Source organism: Phascolarctos cinereus, unplaced genomic scaffold, assembly GCF_003287225.1.
Source record: "Phascolarctos cinereus isolate Bilbo 61053 unplaced genomic scaffold, phaCin_HiC Scaffold_4;HRSCAF=312, whole genome shotgun sequence".
Classification (NCBI taxonomy): Eukaryota; Metazoa; Chordata; class Mammalia; order Diprotodontia; family Phascolarctidae; genus Phascolarctos; species Phascolarctos cinereus.
Window position 1 is genome coordinate 185,861,551 of NW_027555847.1, and position 26,464 is coordinate 185,888,014.

The 26,464-nt window shown below is 38.3% G+C and overlaps 1 protein-coding gene across 1 annotated transcript in view; it reads right to left on the reverse strand.

Annotated features, from left to right (window-relative positions):
• MCC (MCC regulator of Wnt signaling pathway) overlaps window positions 1–26,464 on the reverse strand; it is a 113,841-nt gene that overhangs the window by 30,793 nt on the left and 56,584 nt on the right. The window contains exons 10-13 of the mRNA XM_020980072.1: window positions 25,994–26,134; window positions 23,796–23,896; window positions 20,640–20,823; window positions 1,715–1,949 (exon numbers count right to left, since the gene is read on the reverse strand). Of these exons, the coding sequence (XP_020835731.1) occupies window positions 1,715–1,949; window positions 20,640–20,823; window positions 23,796–23,896; window positions 25,994–26,134 (661 nt within the window). The remainder of the gene's footprint in view (window positions 1–1,714; window positions 1,950–20,639; window positions 20,824–23,795; window positions 23,897–25,993; window positions 26,135–26,464) is intronic.

The following is a 26,464-nucleotide window of genomic DNA, read 5'->3' on the forward strand; positions in this document are numbered from 1 at the left end:
TGTATTAGCTATCCCTCTCAGCTTTGCATCACCTGCTAATTTGATGCTACATGTTCCTTTACACAACATATTCCTTACTGAAGAAAGAATTCTTATAGGATGGTAATGATATAGAAAATGCAAATCAAGCATTTGACCTAATGTCTGCAAAAGCCCAGAAAGTGGGCTCCCTCAGAAATTGGAGGCTATGAATTGTTTTACTTTCTTCCCAAACACTTCACAACAGCACAGAAAAACAGTCCAACCTCTCAGTCTTAATTAGCAAACAGAGGTATGGGAGATGATGCATTAAAATTCCCCCATTCTATTGGGGTGGAGTGGGAATAAACACTTATTAAGCATCTACTACATGACAGGCACTGTGCTAAGCACTTCATAAATATTATCTCCTTAGATTTCTTAGGCAGATAGTATGATCCAGAAAGACCAAACAATGAATTTGAAGGGAAAGGGTGTTTTTTTTAAGATTCTGGGAAGTGAGATGTGCCAGTGCTAGCCTTCTAAGTCACTCAGGTCTCTGCCCAAGCATGCCATATACCTGTCAGAAGAGACAAGACAGGGTAGTATGGCCCAGAGTAAAGGAAGAATAGATATATAGTGTGATATTGAGTAGAGGATGGTCACTGATATGCAGCTGTTTTAGCAGGTTGGAGCCATATGCTCTAGAATCGTGGTGGGGAGTTATTAAACCATCACCAAGGGAGAAAAACCAAGGAGAAGTGAAGCTACCAAAAGCAGAACAATTCCTTCTTACTCCTAGGTAGGGAAGCAGGCTTTTCTCCTCAGGGTATCCTGCCCACCTGATCCACACACCACATCCCCTTGGCCAATTTCTAGGTGACAGAGACCAAGGAATAAAATTTGTTCTGGGGCTACTGACAGTCACCACAATTTATCTGAAAATATAATGTTTCAGATGTGGTCTGACAAGGGAAAATAGAGTACACTGGGCCTATCATTTCCCTAATCATGGACATTTTGTTTCTCAATGCCATCTAATGTTAGCGTTAGAGCACACTTAGACTGTCAGAATACTTTTGACTCATAGTGAATTTATAATCTACTTAAAGAACCCAGATCTTTTTCAGACAAACTTCTGTATAACTAGATCTATCTTATACTTAGGAACTTCATTAAATACCCACTGTATAAACTACTATGTTAGGTACTAAGATTATACTCTCTGACTTCAAAGGGTTTGCAATATAGTAGGGGGATGGGACACCACATAAATTAACCTAATATAATCCAGAATGAGAATTATTTTAGGGTAGTGGATTCTATAACCTTGTGCTTAGATTTTGGTACAACCCCTTACTTTATGGCTATTAACTCAATTGTCTGCCCAGGTGAAAACCCTTTCACCTGATACCGCTCTCTCTGTTCTATCATCCTTTTCTAGATTAGTTCTATCCTGCTCTAGTCCCTAGTCTAGTCATTCCCTGTCCCCCAATAAATAAATTCCTCTCATATTCTCAACCTTTTCCTCTTAATAACTGAAACATACCACAAACTTTCATAACCTGTTTAATTTTAGCCACGTCTGTTTTTCAGGACAGGAAAGAGAGTCAATAGACACCAGTGTAATTTCAAAAGCTAAGCTAACAGTTGATTTGTTACCATCATTTGTCAGTACCACTTTGGGGGAGAAACTCTAAATTCTCCCATCCAATGCCAGCCTGACAAAGAGACACAGTAGTCACTGAACATGTACCTTCATCGCCATCAGCTCCTGCATCAGCACTGCATTTTCTAGGTCTAGTCTCTGACTATCTCCTCGAGGCTTGACATCGTAACTAAGAGGATCAATATGGATGCTTTCCAACTCTAACATGGTCAGCTTGACAGCTGCCCTGTCATTCTTGAGCTGTTGAATATAATCCTTTAGCCTCTGCTCGTCTTCCTTGGTGAACTCCGTATCACAGCTACTAGCGGTGGAGCTGGTTGTGCTGGAAAAAAAAAATCATACGTGTCCTACACATATTTCCATGATTCAGTGTTGGTTACAATAGGATAGGAATGAGAAAATTAGATAGTAGCCAAAGGGTAGTGCACAGGCTCTGCTAAATTTTCAGAGGTCCTAGTACTTCACCCTGATTCAACAGATCACAAAGGAATATAAAGGAACCATGCAAGGAATATACTTCATCATTACAAAAACTATAGTTGTTTCTATGAGCGAGGTGCTCAAAACCCATAGGGTCCAAAAATCACTTGGAGATTTTCATCTATTTAAAATCAAAGGTTTCTCACCTGGAGGTGGAGTTAGAGGGAATCTTCTAGGTTTTTTAGAGCCAGCACAGATGTAGGGTGAATCTTCTCCAATAGTCATATGTTACGGTAGGGCCCTTAAGCCTATCTAATTCTGATCTATCTACCTAGAATATTTCTGGTGATTCTCAAAGCAATCTAAGGAGTTGGATAAGTCATTTAGCACAACTAAATAGCTTATGACTATCAAATATCCTAACCTATGCTTGACTGCCTATGTGCTAGAAGGCTCCAGGCAAATGCTGGTGCATCACTCTATAATCCGGTGCTAGGATACATTACATTATTGCATTACTTTATTACATTATTACAATAATGGAAATGGAATTTTTATAAGCATGTTTTCCCAATTTCCATCCCTTTATTCATTTTAAAAATAATAACAATGATAGTTGACATTGATAGAGCACTTTAAGGTTTGCAAAATGCTTGACAAATATTATCTCATTTCATCCTCACAATGACTTTGGGAGGTAGATGCTATTATTACACTCATTTTATAGAAGAGGAAACAGGCTTAGTGAGGTTAAGTGACTTGCCCACTCATACAGTTAGCTAAGGGACTGTGGTTGGATTTGAATTCAGATGTCCTTAACTCCAGTACTCTATTCACTGTACCACCTACCTGGACTCTAATAATCTTAAGTTCTATTGTATTTTTATAAATTACAAGTTATTTTATACTACTATACATCTGTTGCTGCTCTGTCTCCTGTGAGATCTTTGGTGGAAGGGAATGAAAAGAAGTGGGTTCAGGCCTATTTTGACAGGCAGGAAGACTCCCCTGAAGTAGTTGGTTGCTAGTGTTGGGAAAAATAAGGAGGTTTGGAATAGAATTAGATGAGTGATTTCCAGAACTATGCTGGAGCCAGCCAGCTCATACCAGTACAGGAGAACCACATTTTCAGTGTGAGCATTTACACCATGGAAATCAGTAAACACTAGAAATCAGAGGTTGATTTATTGCTTTGTAGACTGTCTCGAGTCTAGACGGAATCCAAACTTCATAGAAGAAATCCTCTTACTAAAAGGATTTGTTCTGTAAAACTTGGACTTGGTCAAAAGGGCACATTCAAGGATCTAGAAGGCCACATGCAGCCTCCAGACTGCAGGTTCCCCACCCCTGGTCTAGACCAGGGGTTGTTGGCAAACTATAGCCCATGGACCAAATTCATACTTCTTTCTGTTTTTTTTTTTAATGGCCCATAAGCAAGAATGGTTTTTACATTTTAAAATAATGTTTTATCATAAAATATATCATTTAATCATGTTATTCCAAGATCTAGGGTTATCTTAGTCTTTTTTTTTTTTTGAAACCATGACTGACTCTTGGTCTCATCTGGGGTTTTCTTGACAGGACACTGGAGTGGTTTTGCCATTTCCTTCTCTATCTCATTTTACAGATGAGAAAGCTGAGGTGAACAGAGTTAAGTGATTTGCCCAGGGTCATACAGCTAGTAAGTGTCTGAGGCCACATTTGAACTCAGGTCTTCCTGACTCCAGGCTCACTGGCACTCTATCCACTGTGCCAACAGGGTATATTAATTGATTTCCTCATTAATAAAAGACAAAGGTAGGGTTTTGTAAGGAAATGCAGGAGAGAGGGAGAAAGAGGGGGGAGGAGGGAAAAAACAATAGATTGTGATCAGATAAGGACATTTCAGAATTCTATAACATGGAGTAGCTAAATTTGTGGGTGATGGCAAGATCAAGGGTATAACCAGCTTTTTATGTGATTGAGGTGGAGTGGAGCAATAGCTCATAGGTGATGAGCTACATAGGTCAAGGAAATGAGTAGTTAGGGTATTTGAGGGAGAATCAATATGTATGTTGAAGTCCCCTAGTATGAAGGCAGAGCTGAGGAGGAGAGAAAAACTGCAATTCAGGTATCAGACTTACTGAAGAAGAGGAGCAACCTGGGAGTCTGTAGACAACAGCTACCAGGATTTTGACTAGGTAGTAGATATGAATAGAATGAACCTCAAAGGAAGAGAGGTTACTAAGTGAAATTGTTTTTCCATTATTTTAATAACCGATTATTAAACTAGGATCCAGTTTTTAAATTTTTTATTTCCTGTCATTTGTCTCTGGAGGATGTGACTGATGGATGAGATTATCTCTACTTCTCCAGGAATACACTACTCTTCTTGAGCAGGATCCCACCCAATTAGGAGACCTTACTTCTACTTAGAGCATAAACAGAATCTAATATAGGTGATTTCCTGCCCCAAAGCAATGAGCGCATGCCCCTTTCCCCTCCATTGGAGTTTAGGGTGACCCAGCTCATGAAGAAGAAAACCAATCAGAGTGGTCTCATGATCAAGCCACAGTCTCAGAATGAGGAGCTGAAGTCTTTTAGCTCACCTCCTTATTAATTGTTAACCAGTCAAGGTTGATTTTTACCTACCAGGAGCACCCCCTTTTCCAAAGGTATTTAAAGCATTCAGTCAGTGTCTTTGTGGTTTTCTCTTTGGTTACCGAGAAAAAGCACTGACCATCAGCTTATTTGCTAGCCTAATTGATTCTAATTTACCAGAAACTGGTTTTTCATTCATCACATAAGTGATGGAGGAAAAGGGAGAATCTGGAATGGAGAGCAAGGAATATTATAGCTCCCCTACCTTGATCAGCGAATGAATGAATGACGAAGCAGCCAATCCTGGAGAGAGTGGCCAGGGAGGCTGTGTCATCAGGGAGAAGCCAAGTTCAAATAAGAGCTAGTAGGTGGAAGGAGTAGGAGAGGAATAGTTTTAAGATGAAGGAAAGTTTGTTGCCTATGGAATTGGCATTCCAGAGGGCACACTGGAAGGGCTGGGTAAAGTTCAGATGAAACTTTGAAGTAGAAAAGTTGAGGGGGATGGGAATGAGGAACTGGGTGGCAGGAGATGAGAAATGGGGTTTAGATGATGATCTATAGTAATTCAGAGTCACCGGGATGTGATGCATGTGAATAGATGTGAGAATACCCTCCAAAGTGCAACAGGAGACGGAATGCCTTGAGTTGAAAGGAGGGTTGCTCTTCTTTGCACAGAAGGCTTTCCACATCCCAGTTGAGGGGGTAAGTTGTCTTGTGCTGGTACAGATGGACATGGTTTCTTTGGAGCACAGGGAAGGTGCCTGGCCCTTAGTAGCCTTCCCTCTGGGAATACAGCACCCAGCAAGAGTTGGAAGGCTCAGGGCACTAGTTTTGTAGAGTAAGAGACAGTTCTTGACCTCAAGGAGTTCAAAATGTGTTGGGAGAGAGATCACATAAAAAGAAACTGTAAAGTGGGGGACAGGGAAAGAGGTAACCGGGAGGGGGGGAGTTTCCGAGTTGATTTTATCTTACAGAATGACATATTTCTGGAGATGATGAAGTCCAGGTAGCCTTTGTCACAAATGATGAAGAATCCTCCAAACATCTCCAACTGGAAGGAGAGAGGGGCCTCAGCACAGTGATATAGTAGTACAACAATACCAACTATATCACTGAAGTAAAATACTGTTTTCTAAAATCTAGTCAGGGAAGTTCATTAGCTATCATGTTAGAAAGACTTGGGGGTGGGGGGAGAATAAAAAGAAAGTTACATGATAACTTTATTATGTATTTTAAAGGAATAGCAATTGCACATAATAGAGTTGTCATTTCATGTACAATTATCTTTTTTTCCCTATTCTACCATGTTATGGAAATGCTTGTTTTATTTAAGTTCAGAATAAAATAAATAAAATTTTTTAAAAAGATACCCTCAGGGAGATCCACAGACCCTGAGGAGATAAGTGTGAGTCAGGATAGACACCCATGTGATGGGAACAATATCCCCCTATCTCCCTGTTCCACTCCTGACAATAAAGGTTAGGGCTGATTTATCTCTAAAAGGTGACAAAGCCAGGACTTGATTACCCAGGGCTGGGCCAAGGAGGGATAAAGCTTCCTGTTGGCCTGTGTTGAGGTGGCTTCATGGTGACTCAGGTGTATAAAAGGTCCCATTCACATTAGGTTGGTGCTCCTGACTTGCTAAATATCTGAAGACCATAAACACATACATACCATGCTTGCCCAGCTGAACAGATATTTAGGGCACATCTACCAAAGCTAAATGCCACTGTTATCTTTGCTTCATATTAGAGCTATGTTAGGGCTAAGTGAACCTCCTTTTGTTAACTGTTTAATGACCTTTTTTCATGTTTGTTTAATGACCTTCAACATCAAAACTGAAAGACGGTATGGCATCAAGCTTGCCTCTAACAATCCCATACCATGAAATAACGATGAAATAGTTAACTAAGACAATCTATAAGAAAGAAGCTTCTTCCTACCTTCTTTCCCTCTGAATTCATAAATTTCTTATAGATCTTCATAAATCAAAGTTAAAAGCAATACCCAAAAGAGTGACACAATACCCAAAGAGTAATAGTGAGAAGGATTCTGGTTTTTCTTTCTCTTTAAAACAACAACAACAGATTTTTAAAACCATAAAAGCAAAGTCACATACATCCCCATAAAGCTAAATTATTGCCAATGAACATCTAGCTTTGCTGTGAGGTATTTTTTTCCTAAAGGCCTGAATTCTCCCTGTCTCCAACCTGCCAGACAAAATACTCTTTCTATAACATCTGTTTAGCTCTTACAAGATCAATGATAGTACCTGTATTCTCTGTTGGAGAATCTAGTAAAATAGGTGTTACCTAGAAATGAATGAATATCAACTATATAAAAAGTGACCTAATAAAAGAATGTTAAACTAAATAGCAAGTGTGGCCCAAGAATGCTCTTATAGATACAGATGATAAAGTTGAACACAAATGAACAATGTAGACTTTAAAATAGAGGAAAACAAAATACATTCTCTTTTCTCATTATCCAACTAATTCATTAAATGATTACCTACAAATAGTTTCTGATAGCCTTTGTACTAAACAATTTTTCAGGGATTTCTGAAGCCTACAGCCTCAAATGGTCCACAGTGTGATTCTGGGCAAGTCATTTAACTTTTATCAAACCATTTTTAACCATAAAAAAGCCATAAGCCCCTCAATTTACAAATGAGGAAACTGAAGCTCAAGAAGGTTAAATTACTTGGTCAACGTCACACAGGTAGTGCCCAAGGCAGGATGTGAACCCAGGTCCTCTGACCTCATAGCCAGGGCTCTTTCCAACTATACCACACCATTTCTGTTTCCACAGTTGTAGAAAGGGGGTGACAGTGGTAGGGAGGTAGTTGACTAGAACATCTCTAAGGTTTGGAGACAATTGAACAATAAACATTTAAGTACATGCACTGCTGACAAAGGAGTTATAGCATTCGGAAGTCATAAGACTTGCATGTTTAGACAGGGTGGGGTTCAAGGAAACTGTCTCTTTTCCAGTAAGTAAGAAAAAAATTTCAGGACTTCAGGAAAAAATATTCACAGCAAAGCTAGACATTCTTTGGCAATAATTTAGCTTTATGAAGATATATGTGACTTTGCTTTTGTCTTTTGTGTTTTTTTAAAATCTGATTTTTTAAAAAGTTTTTAAAACGACAAAGGTCAAAGAGCAAGAAAAACCAGTCCTTCTCATTATCACTTTTTAGAGAAGAAAATGGCAAGGAAAATCCCAAATGGGGTCATGAATTCAGACACAATTGAACAATACCAACATTACAACATCATTAGGGAAATTTGCCCAGCCTATGAGATGAAAGTTACCCAATGCTGCCACTGGTAGTGATGAGGAAATGTTCACCAAGTTCTACTGAAAATGGAACCAAAAGCAAAGGACAATTATTTTTTAATCTACTGCTCCCTTTTTAATCACCACTCTTGCTTGCCAAACACCAGCCCTAACTCCTTTGGAATGCTTCCTAATAGAGCTAGAGGTCAAGCAACTGAGTTCAGTCCACCAAAATTTTATCTTATCTAAGCTCAACTGGGCCTCAACTGAGCAAGTCAATCTTCTTCAAAGGTGGCTGCAAATCTTTTCTTATCTTCTTCTACCTCCCATAGTCCAGATACATTAAATATTACTCCCCTTCTTGCATTCTAATGTTTAGAGTGACAAACTGGCCTTTTTGCTGTTTCTCACACAGGGCTTTCCCTGTGCTTTTGTAAAGTCCATCCACCATGCCTGCACTGCTCTCCCTCCTCACCTCTGGCCTGACTTTCCCTCTCCCTCAACTAGTTCATCCATCGCCATTGGTTATTGTTCTATATCTCTCCCTTTAATGGCTAAAAACCTTGGGAAGGCCATCTACAATAGGTACTTCTACATCTTTTCCTCTTACTCTCTTAACTCTTTACAATCTGGCTTCCAACCTCATCAACTAAAACTGGTCTCTCCAAAGTTACTAATGATCTCTTAATTGCCAAATATAATGACCTTTTCTCAATTCTCATCCTTCTTGATCTATCTGTAGCTTTTGACACTACTGATCACTCTCTTTTAAATTTTTTGTTTGTGTTTTTTCAAATGTGCAAGTAGAAATTTGATCACTGGCTATGGAACCAGAGGGCCTGGGTTCGCATCCTGCCTTAGATACTATTTTTTTCTTCTCCCTAGTTTTTGATAATATTCTCCTGCTTTCTTCTTTCTCTGACTGCTCCTCAGTTTCCTTTGGTGGATCTAGGTCATACCCACTAACTACAAATGTCCCCTAGGGTTCTATCTCATGCTCTCTTCTCTACTTGCTCTGTATTATCACACTTGGTGATCTCATCAACTTCCATGAATTCAATTATCCTCTCTACACTTACTTAGATCTATTTATCCAGACAATCTTTAGACACACTTCTAACTTCCCATTTAGACATTTTAATCTTAGCGTCCCACAGCCATTTTAAATTCAACATATCCAAAACTGAACTCATTTTCTTTTCCCCTCCCCAAACCTTTCCCACCACCAAACTTCTCTATCACTTTTGAGGGTATCACCAACCGCCTCATTACCTGGGCTCTCAACCTGGGTATCACTCTCTACTCCCTTCTCTCACTTTCCACCAACAATCTGTTACTAAGGCTTGCCAATTTTACCTTTGCACCTGTTCACCCCATTTTCTCCTTTGATACTGTTATTACCCCAGGGCAAATCCTCATCTCCTCATGCCTGAACCATAGTCTATTGGTTTGTTTGCCTGCCACAGGTGTTTTCATATTGAAGTCCATCCTCCACTCAGCTGTCAAAGTCATCTTCCCAAAGTCCAGTCTGATCATGTCATGCTTCTGCTCAATGAACTCCATATATCTCTAGTATTAAATGTAAAATCCTGTTTGGGATTCAAAGCCTCATCCCACCTCCCACACACTTTCTAGTCTTCTTACAGCCTACTAAACCCCATGTACACTTCCATCCAGTGACACGGGCCTCATTGCTCTCCTCTGAAGAAGACATTCCATCTCCAAACTCCAGACATTTTCACAGGCTCACCCATGCCAACTATGCTCTTCAACTTTATCTCTGTCTCCTGGCTTCCTTCACGTCCCAGTTAAAAGATTACTTTCTTCTGGAAGCTTTTCTTGATCCCCCTTAATACTAGTGCCTTCTTTCTGTTGATATCCTCTATATAGCTTGCTTGTAGATGGTTGCAAGCACAGGGATTATCTTTTGCCTCTCTATGTATCTCCAGAGCTTAGCACAGTGCCTGGATCAGAATAGGTACTTGATAAATATTTATTAACTGCCTGATGGACTTTGCCTCACTGAGACTGTGTGTCAATAGAATGTAAGCTCCATGAGGCCATGAACTGTTTCATTTTTATTTTGTGTACCTAGAGCCTAATACACCATATGGCACATAATAGGTATTTAACAAATGTTTGTTGATTGAGTTCTCTATTCTACATCAGAGTTAACTGTTTGAGACTATATCATCCTGAAATTCCTCTTAAACTCCTTCATATAAGATCGATCTTCCATAGAACTATTTCTAAATAGACTTTGTTGATTTTTCACCCATCCTTTCACCCCAATCAAATGTTACACCCTCCACAACGTTTTTTCCAATCTCTCCATATCCCTGACCTACAAATTATTTTTCTTTCATCTAGCCTTATAGGATTTTATACCATATTCATGCAACAAGCATTTGTTGAGTGCCTATAACGTGCTGGGAATACAAAGACAAAAAAGAAATCATCCCCATTCACAGGGAGCTCACCTCCTAATTTGTTTTACATTCCATATAAATATAGGACTTAATGCCTCTATGATAAAACACAGCAGAGACTATTTCTCTGTCTTAAGTATCTTTTCTTCCCTGGTGTATATCACATTACATATTTTTCCCCCTAGATTCACGTCTAGACTTGTCTGGACTTAATCAACATAGGATCTTTCACTCTAACTTGTCCTATTAGAGAACTGCCCAGGCATTAAGAGGTTAAGTTATATTTTGCCCATATCACACAGCTCTTATATGTCCGAGGCAAGGATAGTATTCTTCCTGACTCCAAGGTCATCTCTTTACTTATTAGGCCACATTGCCTCTGGAATGCATTGTACATAGTAGATATTTAATGAAATGTTTGATGAATGCATGAATGAATGGTGGGAGCTAATAAGACTCACATTTCCTCCCTTTGTGGGAAACAAAATAATATCATTCCATCCTCATAATCCTGAAAACCTCCATCCAAAAGAAATCCTAGAATTTTAGAAATGAAAGGGATCATTTAAAATGATTCCAGAGAGCTTGAACCAATGAGGCCCAGGGCTGAAAGGCTTGGATTCATGTCAAATCCTTTCAAAGAGTATTAGTCTTCTGCAGCTCTCTCTCCCCACCCTCACACACCCATCCCTATTCCAAACTCTGTGTGAATAAGCAATAGAAAAAAGCTTGGCTGCCTTTTGTTTCTAAAAGTACAGTTTTCAAAAGAAAAAAAAAATCCACTTTGTAGACATCCTGTCACCAAGCGAAAACTGCTTTCAGAAAATGAAAGTTTAATTTCCAGATGAGCAACAAAGGACCCTTCCAGGCCCAGCTCTCTCCCCTCCCCCTCCAGAACTTCAGCAAGGGAAATAGATCAACTAAGGTTAATTACAACTTGGCTTTATGTTCTTAATGCTCCACGGCTGAATATGATTATGATAATGTTTTTTTATAAAAAAAAAGGAGAAATGTGATACAGCACTTTCTACAGACACTTGCAGACAAAGCAGCCTGTGGTCTGTCTCCTAGGGACAGGCTGTCAGCTGCTGGGTGAGGGTTAAGTCATCCATTAACTCTGCTTGTCTAGAATACTGGATGATCTCAGTTGTCAGCAAGGGAATATTCTGTTTGGGGTTGTATTATATCTTAGTCATCTGGGGCAGAGTTCAAGGCTGGGTATACTGGGGGAAGCAGGGGGGATGCAGGCATGAGCAGTAGATAAAGAAAAGCTGAGCTCCCCTGCTTGGATTACTTAGAATAGTGGAGCTATAAATTTTCACTCAGCCTAGGTAATATAGAGGATTTAGGACAGGAGGATTAGGCTTCCCCTTTCCTTTTGTTTTTGCTTGATTTCATATTATGTTGCATTTCTTTGCATAGGTTACTTGCCAATGGATCTTTCCGAGTATAGCAGTCACTGTGCAATCAAAGGGGAAACAATAGTGGCAGTGCTACAAAGACATTTGTCAGTATTCTTTTGAACCCACACCCCCACATTACTGCTATTAATTCAGTATAGACTACATGAGATTATTTGAACTTGTAGTTAATTTCAAATTTTATACCTCTCCCTATCCCCGTTCTTTTTGTTTTTGTTTGTTTGTTTCGTTTTTTTGCTAGGCTTAATGGGGTGACTTGCCCAGGATCACACAGCTAGTAAGTGTCAACTGTCTGAGGCCACATTTGAACTCAGGTCCTCTTGACTCCACAGCAGCTGCTCTATCCATTGTGCCATCTAGCTGCCCCCCCATCCCCATTCTTAAAATAACTATGCTCAATGTCCAACAGAAGTGAAAAAAAAATGAGTTGAAAAACTCATTAAGTGCTTACCATTAAGCAAGGCACTGTGCTAGACACTGGGAGAAATACAAAAAAAGAAGAAAATAGTCTTTGCCCTCAATGAGCTAAAGTTCTAAAGGGGAGACAACATATAAATAAATATTACATAGAAGATACATACAAATCAGACATATGATAACCTTAGATAAAAAGTCTAGAATGGCAGAGGAGAGAGAGGAATGTGGAAGGGATCCTCCAGGGTGTTTGAACTATCTTAACAGATGCCAGAGGTTGAGATGAAACATTCTAAACATGGAAAGGAACTTTGCTAGGGCAAAGGAACAGATATGGGAAACTGAATGTCACATGCAAGGAACAGCAAGTAGACAAGTATAATTGAATCATAGAGGATATGGGGAGAAGTAGAATGTAAGAAGAATGGAGAGCTAGGAAGGTGCCAGGTTATGAAAAGTCTGAGTGCTACACAAAGGACTTTATATTAAGTTCTAATGGTAACAGGGAGTCATTGGAGTTTACTGAGTCGGGGAGGGGGAGAGAGAGAGGGGGGGGAGAGAGAGAGGGGGGGGAGAGAGAGGAGAGAGAGAGAGAGAGAGAGAGAGAGAGAGAGAGAGAGAGAGAGAGAGAGAGAGAGAGAGAGAGAGAGACATGGGCAAACCTAGGCCTTATGAAAATTACTTTGGCAGCTGTGTGGAGGTGGGATTAGAGTGGGGAGACTAGAGGCAGGGAGAGCAATTAGTCTGTTTTAAGAGTCCAGGCAAGAGATGATGAGAATAGAGTGATGACAAAATGGGAGTGGAATGAATGAAGGGAATATAAGAGAGATACTGTTAAGGTAAAAATGACAAACCTTGGCAACTGATTTTATATGTAGGGAGGGGAAAAATTAAGAATCTGGGATAATATTGGAGTTGTGAATCTACGTAAAAAGGAAGATTGTGGTGCCCTTTACACTAATAGAGAAGTGCAGAAAAGTGAAAAAATTTTGGGAAAAGATACTGAGTTCTATTTTGGACATCTTGACTTTGAGGTGCAGTTCAAATCATAAAATGTTCAAAATGCAGTTGAAAATGTGAAATAGGCACATTTTTGTCTGGGACTGGAGCTTTGCATCTGCAGAGATGATAACTAAAACTTAGGGAACTGATGAGTTCACCAAGTCAGACAGTATACAGAAAAAAGAGAATAGGGCTCAGGACAGATCCTTGGAGGTAAACCCATAGTTAATGGGAGTGATCTAGATAAAAAACCAGCAAAGGAGAATGAGAGGGAGCAGTCAGGAGAAGTACAGGTAGAATCAGAGACAATGATGCCACGAAAAACAAGGCAGAGGACAAGAGTATCCTGGAAAAGTGACTGATGGTGTCAAAGGTTTCAGAGAGGTCAAGAGGTATTAAGATTGAGAGAAGGCAGTCAAGACATGATTGGTAACCAATCACACCTCTTTCTGCCTCCATTCAATCAATTCCAGGGGCTCCCTATTATCTCAAGGATCAAATACAAACTCTTCTGGTTGGCATTTAAAGTCCTTCATCACTTGGACTTTTCTTACCTTCTAGTCTTCTTACATCTTACATAATATGCAATCAGTAATACTGTTCTCCTGGCTGTCTCTCACTCACAACACTCCATCTCCTAATTCCATGTATTTTCACTGGCTATTCCTTTTGCCTGGAGCTCTCTTCCTCCTTGTCTCTGCTTCCTGGCTTTTTTCAAGTCTCAGCTAAACTCTCACCTTCTGCCAGAAGCCTTTTCCAGTCCTCTGCAATCTTAGTGCTTTCCCTGCAAGACTATGCCTGATCTGTCTTGAATATATCTTGTTTATACACAATTGTTGCATGTTGTCTCCCCCATTAGACTAAGAACTCCTTGAGAGTGGGGACTGTTTTTGCCCTTCTTTGTAAGCCCACAGAGTACAGAGTCTGGAACATAGTAGGTACTTAATAAACATTTGGTAATTGATTGATTTTGGAGTGCAAAGATTAACCTGAATGATGGGCTGGAAGAAAGAAAGCAAAAAGATTAGAAAAGAAAGAGAATGACAAAATACAACATCTATTACTATTAAAAACACTGGAAAGCATAGGCATAAACAGAGCTTTTCATAAAACAATTAAGTACTATCTATCTAAAACCAAAAACAAGAGTGGGTGCAGCAAAATGGCAGAGAAAAGGCAGGGACTCTCCTGAGCTCTCCCCCAAACCTCTTCAAACACCTTTGAATAATGCCCTAAAACCAATTCTGCAATGGCAGAACCCACAAAAGTACAGGGTGAAATAATTTTCCAGCCCAAGAAAACTTAGAAGATCTTCAGATCACCAAGGTGAGAGTAGAGGTCAGGCCACACAGGTCCTGCCAGCACAGACCCAGCCCCAGCAAACCAGGAGCAGGCCTTGGGAGCCACTGAATAATCATCATCATCATCATCATCATCATCATCAGTGGCAGCAGCAGCAGCAGTAGCAGCTGCTTCTGAGCTCTCAGCCCACAGACAGTAAGGAGGTAGGACAACTAGTCAGAAGGAGATTACATGGTCTCTTTGCTGGCACTGGGGGCAGGACTCTGTTGCATTGCCCATACTCAAATCCAGGTCTCATTCCTGGATGGCAGTTCCAGGATAAGCAGGAGCAGCAGCACACCAGAGCTTGAAGCCACTGGGGAGCTGGGACCCTGGTCACATTTTCATGGTGGAAAAGAGTGCTTGTGGTAGCTCATAGACCAGAGTACAGGCCAGGGGAGTAGTAAACACACCTCTCTTTAGATCATACCACCTTGAAAGAATGGAAAATTTACAGGTCCCTAGCAGTATCTTTGAAAACAGCAAGCCCTAAAGCTTGGAATGAAAGCACAGGACAGAAGCACCCTGTAACCTAAGCCTCACTTTAGGAAAGGGTTAAAAGCAAAAAAAATAGGCTAGAAAACTGAGCAAACAACAGGAAAAATTCTCACTACAGAAAGATTATTATGGTGACAAGGAAGATCAAAACATACTCAGAAGAAGACAAAGTCAAAACTCCTACATCAGAAGCCTCCACGAAAAATATGAATTGGTCTCAGGCCATGGAAGAGCTCAAAAAGGATTTTAAAAATCAAGTAAGAGAGGTAGAGGAAAAATTGGGAAGAGAAATGAGAGTGATGCAAGAAAAATCATGAAAAAAGAGTCAACAGCTTAGTAAAGGAGGCACAAAAATACTGAAGAAAATAACACCTTAAAAAACAGACCAGGCCAAATAGTAAAAGAGGCACAAAAATCCAATGAAGAGATGCATGTCTTGAAAAGCAGAATTGGCCAAACGGAAAAGGAGATACAAAAGCTCACTGAAGAAATTTAATTCCTTAAAAATTAGAAATAAGAAGCTAATGACTTTATGAAACATCAAGAAACAATAAAACAAAACCAAAAGAATGAAAAAAATAGAAGAACATGTGAAATATCTCATTGGAAAAACAACCAACCTAGAATATAAATTCAGGAGAGATAATTTTTAAATTATTGGACTTTCAGAAAGCCATGGTCAAAAAAAGAGCCTAGACATAATCTTTCAAAAAATTATCAAGGAAAACTGTCCTGATATTCTAAAACCAGGGTAAAATAGAAATTGAAAGAATCCAATGATCACCTCCTGAAAGAGATTTCAAAATGAAAACTCCCAGGAATACTATAGCCAAATTCCAGAGTTTCTAGGTCAAGGAGAAAGCAAGCAGCCAGATAGAAACAATTCAACTACTGTGCAGCCACAGAGTAACACAAGATTTAGCAGCTTCTATATTAAAGGATCAGGAGACTTGGAATATGATATTCCAGATGGCAAAAGAACTAGGATTACAATCAAGAATCACCTATTCGGCAAAAGTGAGTATAATTTTGCAGAGGAAAAAATGGACATTTTAAAGAAATAGAGGACTTTCAAGCATTCCTGATATAAAAACTAGAGCTCAGTAGAAAATGTGACTTTCAAATACGAGACTCAAGAGAAGCATAAAAAGATAAAGAGGAAAGAGAAATCAGAAGGGACTTAATAATGTTAAGCATGGGAAGATGAGACTTGTAACTCATAAAAACTTTCTCATTATTAGGGCAGTTAGAAGGTAGATATATAGACAGAGGACATAGGTGTTAGATGAATATGATGGGATGATATCTAAAAAAATTAAGAGATAAAAAAGAGGAATGCACTTGGAGAAAGGGAAAGGGGGAGGTAGAATGAGGTAAATTACCTCACATACAAGAGGCAAGAAAGAGCTTTTACAGTGGAGGGGAAGATGAGGGAGGTGGTGGGAAACATTTGAACCTTACTCTCATCAGAAATGGCTCAAAGAGGGAATAATATACATGCATAGAAATCTATCTTACCCTTCAGGAACATAGGAGGGTAAAGGGAGGAAAGAAGAAGGGGAATTTTCATTGAGGGAAGGCAGATTGGGGGAGGTGATACTCAAAAGCAAAACACTTGAGGAACAACAGGGTGAAAGGAGAGAGAGAAGAGAATAAACAGGACAGAAATAGAATGGAGGAAAATACAATTAGCAATCATAATTATGAAAAAATTTTTGAAGCAAGTTTCTCTGACAAAGGCCACATCTTTGAAATATATAGAGAAATGAGTCAAATTTATAGATATAAGAGTCATTCCCCAACTGATAAATGATCAAAATATATTTTTTCAGTCAGTTTTCAGATGAAGTAATCAAAGCTATCTGTAGCTATATGAAAATATGCTCTAAATCACTACTGACTGAAGAAATTAAAATTAAAACAATTCTGAGGTGCTACCTCATAGCTATTAGATTGGTTAATAGGACAAAAAAAGGAAAAGGACAAATGTTGGGGGGAATTCTGGAAAAATGAGACACTAATGCACTATAGGTGGAGTTGTGAACTGATTCAACCATGATGTAGAACAATTTGGAACTATGACCAAAGGCCTATAAAACCATACATATCCTTTGACTTAGGAATACCACTACTAGGTCTGTATTCCAAAAGAGATTAAAAAAAAAAGCACTTACAAAAATATTTATAGTAATTCTTTTTTGGTGGCAAAGAATTGGAAATTGAGGAAATGTACATCAACTGGAGAATGGTTAAACAAGTTGCAGTGTATGATTGTGATGGAATACTACTGAGCTATAAGAAATGATGAGCTAGATGCTCTCAGAAGAACCTGGAAAGACTTACATGAACTCATGCAAAGTGAAATGAGTAGAACCAGAAGAACATTCTACACAGTAACAGCAATGTTATAAGATGATCATTTGTGAATGACTTAGCTGTTCTCAGCAATAGAATGATCCAAGACACTTTGAAGGACTTATGATGAAAAATGCTAATCATCCCCAGAGAAAAAACTAATGGGGTCTGAATACAGATTGAAGTATACCTTTTTCACTTTTTTTCTTGAGTTTTTATTTTGGTCAATGTTTTTTTTTTATAATATGACTAATATGGAAATATGTTTTGCATGACATGTATACCTGTATCATACATATATGATATGTATGACATGCATACATGCATAACCTATATCAAACTGTTTGCCTTCTCAATTACAGAAGGGCAGAGGGAGGGAGAGAATTTGGAACTCAGTTTTTAAAACAAATGTTGAAAATTGTTTGTACATGTAATTGGGGAAAAATAAGATATTAAAGAAAAAAAGAAAAGCAAGAATTATTTGTAATGAAGATAAACTAGAAGCTTTTCCAATTAGATTAAGGTGAAGCAAGGATGACCATTATTATTATTATTCAACATTGTACTAAAAATGCTAGCTATAGCAAGAAAACAAGGAGAAGAAATGAAATGAATAAGAATAGGCGATGAAAAAACAAAACTATTGCTCTTTGCAGAAAATATAAGAACTTAGAGAACGTTAGAAAATTACCTAAATATCCAGTCAAAATAATTAACAACTTAACACAGTTGTAGAATGTATGATAAATCCACACAAATCACCAGCATTTCTAGATATTACCAACAAAATCTAGCAGGAAGAGATAGAGAAATTCCATTTAAAATAGCTGCCTACAAAATACCTGAGAGTCTACCTGCTAAGACTAATATAGCAACTATATGAACAAAATTACAAAACACTTTTCACACAAATAAAGACAGATCTAAAAATCTAAAGAAATATTCATTGCTCTGTAGGCTGAACCACTATGATAAAAATGACAATTCTACCTAAATTAATTTACTAGTTCAGTGCCATACCAAGCAAACTACCAAAGAATTATTTTATAGGGCTAAAAAAAATAATAAAATTCATCTGGAAGAACATAAGGTCCGGAACATCAAGGGAATCAGACTCACAAAAGAATATTTTGTAGAATTATAAATATAATAATGAAATTCATATACAGGAACAAAATTCAAGACTCTAAAGAGTAAGAATTTTTTAAAATGGGAAGGAAGGGGATCTATTAGCATCAGATCTCAAACTAGATTACAAAGCAATAGGCAGCAAAAATTATTTGTCCTGGGGGAGGGAGAGAAGGAAGGAAGAAGGAGAAGGAGGGAGAGGGACAGAGAGAATAAATGGAAGAAAATAATAAAATAAATGGAATAAAAAAGCATTTCCAGAACACAGAACATAAAAAAGATGATTGCATATGAATCTGCAAAAGATGCCAATTATGAGGGGAAAGGCTTACTATTCGACAAAAACTCCTCTAAAAATTAGGCAGCCATTTGGCAGAAATTAGGTTTAGAACAAAATTTAAGTTTCAACTATTCCACCATTTCGAGCCCCTATTTCAAGACTCCTAACAACTCTAGACAAGTCATATAAAATTTCATTTTAGTAATTTTCTTCTCTTGGTGGTAGACAAGTCACTTTGCCACTCTGGTTTCAGTTTTCTCATCTGTAAGATAAGAGGACTAGAATAGAAAATATCAAAGATCCCTTCTAATTCCAATAGTCTAGTGATCTATGAGTTAGGCTGTCAGGATCAATAAACAAATACAATAATTACCACAATTATGAAAGCTTTGGGGGATTTTTTTTTTGTTCTTGCCACATAGCATTAAACTTGTTTAGTTTAATCAATCTTCAGAGACTATTCTCCCTGAGAGCTAGTACAGGTCACCTAGTGTAGAGAACATTTTGTGATATTCTGAACCCTTCAAAAATATATTAAGAGGAATTTTTTTTTCTAAGATAGCAGTACAACCAAATTTAAGGCTTATATGTATACCTTGAGAAAGGTTAAATTTGTACATACAACTAGGATTTTTAGAAATTTTTATCACCTTTTTCATCTTTATCTCCTTTCCAAACAGATGGTGATAAAACTTTTTTCTCCTCACATACCTCTAAATTTACTTCTGAGTGTTAGATCTAAGACTGTTGAGGAGGGTAACAACTGAGCCACTTAAGTAGAAGATTTATAGCACAAAGTGATTACCAATTTTAACGTCCCAATCAATGCTCTAAGTAGATAAAAGTGTCACCAACAAAGTGGATGCATATACCTAAGCCAAATTAATATACAAACTATAGATGTAACACATCTGGACATACCGTTAGGAACAACACTTGCTTTTTGTATTGAAGCCAAAGTCTAAGTAACATTTCAGTCTGTACATGAGAGGAAGTTAACTGTTGGAATAAGTTGAAATAAGGAGGAGACATGGCTGTGGGCAACTGGCCAAGTGAATTGGGAGGGGGAGGGATTCTACCTTTCTCTGGAGTTTGAGGCAGGAAGCAAGAGGCAGTACCCCATATAGCTGAATCTCTGAGTAGCACATCTTGAAACCCTTACGGTGAGATACCTTCTAGCACTAACACAAATAGAACTTCCTCCCCTGCAATATAAATTCAATCTATATTCTATAAGGCTCTAGGTACTTGATCTGCACATGAAAAAAGATAGGATAATTTAGAAAACATCTCCTCCCTATAAAAAGTAGTACTATCCTCTGATGATGATAAAAACAGCAAATACATCATTCTTTAGTATTTATTCAAACGTATATTTGAATCTTTTAATGGTTCAGGTATGAAGAAGAGACTTTTGAAGTCATTTTACTGTTTAGGAAACAGAGAGGTTAAGTGACTTGCTTAGTGTCACATGAGAAATAAGCATCAAAGGTGGAACTTGAATTTAGGGGCTCTGACTAAAATTCCGGTATTCTTCTGCTGTACTATGTATCTCTGAGCCTCAGTTTCTTCATCTGTAAAAGGAAAAGGTTTGATTACACGATTTCTAAAGAAACCCCTTACAGCTCTAAATTTTAATAATTCTTTTTTGAATGGAGTATGGCCAAGATTAAAAAAAAAATTAGGTCAGGCAAGCCCGGTAATGGCTCAAAGTATGCTCATACCTGTGTGTGTGTGTGTGCATGTGCACACACACACACGCACGCATGTCAGTCTGAATGAAGAAGTGGACTAAGACAGCAATAGTCTTATTAAGGCTGAAAGAAAAGGCAGACAGGACAAGAGAGGAAATGTGTTCTGGTTACCTGGTGTGGCTGTTGGAAGAAAGGCTCTCCCAAGGCTGCACGCTGCAGCCAGGGACAGCGAATGCTCCCCCACAGCTCCCATCCAGCTTCATCAGCAGGGCTTTGGCGGCATTCTCAGCTGTCTTCCGGCAATCGTGAGCATGCTTGAGCATCTGGGTAACATTTTCATCTCTTGTCTGGTCCCCTAAGTTGTAAAGTAATCAGTGGAATAATTGACATAGCATAAGCCTGGGGAGGAACATAGGCAAGCAATATTCAATTATTCAATGGATGAGAAGCAGGGTGCTGTAGGGAAAAAGGTATTAGACTAAATGTCAGCACACCTGGGTTCCCATTCTGGCTCTCTCATTGTATAATCTTGTTCTCTGGTCTTGTAATCTTCTTTCTTGACCACAGTTTCCTCATCTATACAATAAAATCCCTTTCACTTCTAACATCCAATTATTCAGGAATTATCCAATTCAGGCTCAGGTTATCACATTTTTTAATAGTACAATGGTTCTTTAGGAGGGCAGGCAAGGAAAATAAACAGCAGAATAATGCAACTTTATTACTAGTTCACTTCCCTGCTAAAAGATTTATTAGGAAAAGGGTAAGGAACTAGTGGCTAAAATGAAAGCACTGAATTATCTCTCGATTTCCTTTACCTGTGCTATTGCATTTCTATTATTAGTTTAGCTGATCTATAGTTAACCAAATAAGGTAATATATATAAAGAGCTTTGCAAACACTAAAGCATTATATTTGCAAACATATAAAGCACTGCATATATAAAGCTACTATTGTTAATAAAAATGGCAAATGAAGCATGAAATTTAAAAAAACCTCTGTGAAGTCTATGAGAAACAAAAAATTATACTGGGAGCAAATATTATTCAGAACACTGGCATTTCCTTCTCATTGGCACAAATAAGAGGCAGCATGATGTAATATGGACAGCGAACTGTGCCTGAGAGTCTAGAAGAGCTGGATTCAGGTACCCTTTCTGAAGCATTCTGGCTATGAGACCATTGGAATAAGCTTTTGGTGCCTCAGGAAACTGATGTTGTTTTTGAGTCATTTTTCAGTTATGTCTGACTCTTCATAACCTCATTTGGAGTTTTCTTGGCAAAGATACTGGAGAAGTTTGCCATTCCCTCCTCTACTTCATTTTATATATGGGGCAAACTGTGTTAAGTAACTTGCCCAAGGTCAAATAGCTAGTCTGAGGATGACTTTGAACTCATGAAGATTAGTCTTCCTGATTCCAAGCCCAGTACTCTATCCATTGCACCACCTAGCTGCCCTCAGAAAACTGTCCAAGGCTTTAAACTGCAGAAGAGTGGCCAATATGCACTGGTAACTGGAGTTTCTTCACTAGAAGTTGCACAAGTCAACAAAAACACAGGTCTATGTGAGAAAAAAAAGTTGGCACCAAGTAACACTTTCAGTGTCCCTATTATACTTTCCTTGCATATAGAGAATTGGGAGAGGTAAAGAAAAAAATAATTGAATTTGATGCTATTCAAAATTAAATTGACCCACTAAGGCTTTTAAGTTGTATTGGGTGCTGGTAAGTATCAGGTAAAAAGGCTGTGGACAGCATGGTCCCTAATGCTTTTTGGCTTTTGTCCATCTGAAAACCAACCTTTCCAAAGATATCTTTTTGTCTCACAAATCACATATTAAAAATAAATCCTAATTCATTCCTCCTTCTTCCACTGACATCCTATTCTAATACGTCACAGTGGTACAGAGTTAAGTCTGGGTACTCAAAGGCTATGCCAGTAGAGTAAGGGAGCTGGCAGGACATACCAAGACGGAAAGGCTTCAGATATGAGTCTAGTGATGGACTGTGCCTGTGGACTAAGGACTAAGCTTAGAGAGCTCAGAAAGGCTCAGCAGCTCAGCTTGGCTCACCAGTTAGATTTTTTCCCTCCTGCCAAAGACACTCATGAAGACTTTTAAAGGAGAGAGGGCTGCAATCTAGGTTGGCTGGAAACAGCACTACACTGATGAAATCATGTATCCTTTAAGTATGAGAATTCCTTAAGTTCAGCTCTGAAAAAATGGTGTAACTAAGAAGGTTATTTTATAAATACATGCCTGTTACCTAGAACTAGGTAAATTTGAACTATTTTATTATTGATTTTAAACATTTACTTAAATGATCCCAACTACTTACACAAGTAGCTATGTTGTACTCACGTTTTGGGCTCACAAAAGAATGTTCTTGAAATTTAAGATAAAGAGTTCTCTCTAATATAAACTAAAATTAAGCCAAATGATTTATTCCCCTTTAACTGATCCTATTTGTTAATAGGTATGTTTTTGAAAATCTTGACTGCTGGCCAAGACCATTTTTGGATCAGTTTCATATGAGAAATAAAGTTTTATAGATCAACTAAAAGATGCTGAAAAAATGAGGTTTCTAATGGAATTGCTGGCACTGTCTCTGTTTTGGAGCTGGGAAAGGTAATGGTCTTAATTTTTTAAAAAGAGTGGGTAAAGAAGTTGAGAATGGCCTGATGGAATTAAAGTGCTTGTAGAGAGTACTATAGGATAAAGGGAGATTAGGAATATTTGGGGGAGTGGGGAGAAATGAAGAAATTCAGACATAAACATACACATGCTTCCACATATTTTTAAAGGGGAAGATATTGAAAGTTTTAAAATTTTCTCATGGAACCTCTATTCACATTTCAAAGGAACCAGGGTTTTATAGAACAGCAGTTGGGAAAGGGTGACTTGAAAATGAAGAGCAAAAACAGAAAAAAAATCCATTCACACTAAAACTATAAAGCCCTAATTATGGGAAAGAAAACTTGGAAAAAATTCAATCAGAGGAATGTGCCCCTTGAAGCCAATGTCACACAGTGAAGGGAGAGTGGGTTCCTGCTTTGAAAGAAGAAAGTTGAATCACTTCTATTGCTACACCAGTCTTAATGTCTAGCAATTCCATTAGCCCATGAAAATACATTTACAGGGAAGGATTGTTTGTTTTAACTTGTCTGGAATTCTGAGTTTCAATTGCAATTCTTATTCCATTCAAAATAAACAATTTACTCAGAAGGGAGGAAAAAAAGAAAAACACACTTTAACAGAGTGTTGGGGAACACATACAGTCAATGAAGCATAGAATAGGACTTGAGAGAAATACATTCATGTGACTCTTACCAACAGATCCCACACCTGCTGCTCGGAACTGTCCAAGGATAAGAGACTGTTCACTTTCTGCTAGTGCCAACAGGAGTTCATAGGCTTCTATGCATTGCTCACTGTAAAACATAAAACTCAGAGTCCTCAACTAAGAAAAAATACATGTAGTCAAAAAGTTGAGAAAACAGGTATTGCAGCATAACAGAAAAACCACTGGTTATTAGAGTCAGGAGACCTGACTTGGAGTCCTGGCATCAACACTAAATAAACATGTTAACACAGACAAGTCACTTCATCTTTCTAAGTTTCATTTTCCACATCTGTAAAATACAGTACCATTGTGATGCAGGTTGTCGGAAAAAGAACTCTGCAGATAATAAGCGCTACATAAACGTGAACTATTATTTGTCATATATTGTTATCACTGTGAGAGATGAAGCTGGGGAAATTTTCCTCCATGACATGAGTCTTTTTCTCTCTCTATCTCTCAACTACTCTGGCTCAACACAACTGAGCAAAAAGTCACCCATAAATATTTACTGGGATCAACACTGACCATGCTACTTTTTTCTCCTTTATTTTAGGATTTAGAGAAAAAAACAAAAGATGCAATAAAACAAAGCTGGGAAGGATGAATTTCTCTTTCTTGTGATGCCCAGATGAAATGGAAATGTAATAAATATCAAACTAGAGGCCAAAATAAGGCATAGAGAAATTGCATTTAGAGGATCCCCTACTTTTTGGCTCCCTTTTCTAGACGAATGTATCCCTTTTCTCTTTCCAAATCTTCGTCACCAACAGAAAGTGCAAAACATAATCCTGACAGTCAGTAACACCCCTAGCCCAACATAAACCTCACTCACACTGAGCACATATGCGACATGATAGAACAAATACTACCACCTGCTTGGGTGCAAACAAGATGCATGAAGTAGTCCTCTTGGACTTTTTACCCAAATATTCTGTGACACGTATCCTAGCCAGGCAGCATAAAAATGGTGTAACCATAAATTTATTTGGAAGATAATAATAACTTATTTTATCTTCTTATTTCTTGAATGCTTACTCTTATAAAATGCTAGATAAATATCACTAGGAAGGGATAGCTCCAGCCCAAAAAGATACTTGCACCTCCTCCATTAACCTTTCAAGAAAAAGGGCTGAAAACATAATGATCCAAGACAATTCCAAAAGGTTAGTGGTGGAAAATCTTATCCACATTCAGAGAAAGAACTGATGGAGTCTGAATGCAGATCAAAGCATGCTATTTTCACTTTTTTTCTGTTTGGGGTTTTTTTTTTGTGTTTTTTTTCCTTTTCTTCTGTTTCTTCTTTCACAACATGACTAATGTGGAAATATGTTTAACATGATTGAACATGTGTAATGTATATCAGATTGTTTGCTGTCTTGGGGAGGGGAGGGAAAAAATTTGGAACTCAAAGTCTTATAAGAAATGAAAGTTGAAAACTATCTTTCCATGTAACTGGAAAAAATAAAATACTATTTACAAAAAAACTCATAAAATAGTTAAAAAAAAGAAAAGGGGTTATGAGCCAACCGCCATTTCACACACTTTAATTTGGTTCACTTTGCTAATAGGGAGACTGGAGCCTTAGCTATTTCTAAAGAGAGACAGGACTGCTTGCTTTAAGGACCAAGGTATAGCAGATTACCTTTTTCTTTCCTTTTGGTGTGTCTTAGGAGGAAAGGGGGGAGGGGACGACTAACATTCCATATTATCTGGATTTACAAAGAGTCAGGTGCCATCACTGCCTCTAAGCCTTGGTAAAAAGCTTCAGTGATCAGTGATAAAGTGAATCACTTTGACTATCTGAAGGTGCCACAACTATTTTAAGAGCTAATCCAAGACTCCTCTCCTTTTAATGCTACAAGGAGATTTCAATACACTAATACACCAAACACCAATTTTCCTGATCTTAAGCCTCATCTGCTCCAAACTTTAATCTTTATTTTTACCTAGAAGGCATATATGCCAAGATACGTTTTAGAATAAAAGGTGGCTTTAAAAGATAGGGTATTTTCAGGGACTGCTAGGTGGCACAGTGGATAGGGCACCAGCCCTGGAGTCAGGAGGACCTGAGTTCAAATTTGGCCTCAGACACTCACTAGCTGTGTGACCCTGGGCAAGTCACTTAACCCCAACTGCCTCAAAAAAAAAAAAAGACAGGGTATTTTCACCACAACTACTGACCTACCTATATTGCAAGGCAAGTCTCAAAGCTGTGGCATTGGACTCGTACTTCCCCACCAGCATGCTCATCCTCTCAGCATTGCTTTTGCACTCCTCCAGTGTTATGGTCAGCAGATCATTCTGAGATTTCAGGTGCTCTATTCGACTGCAAAGAAAAAGGCTCATTTTCAAATTTCCTGCTGATGCAAATAAATCTGCCAATTCTTAAAAAAAAAACTTACAGATATTCATGTCAGGGGTTTTGATTGTTCAGATGGAAGAAACATTTTAATATCTTTGGATATTTTAACAAATAAAACACACACAGATAATGAAGGAAACTGAACTCTGAAATTCTGGGGATAAGAGACTGGGTGCAAGGGGGCCAGTTAGGAGGCTACTGTAATAATCCAGGAGAGAGTTGTAGTGTGAATAGAGAGAAGTGGATAAACACGAGAGACACTACAGAAGGAAAATCAAAGATGTGGTAAATGAT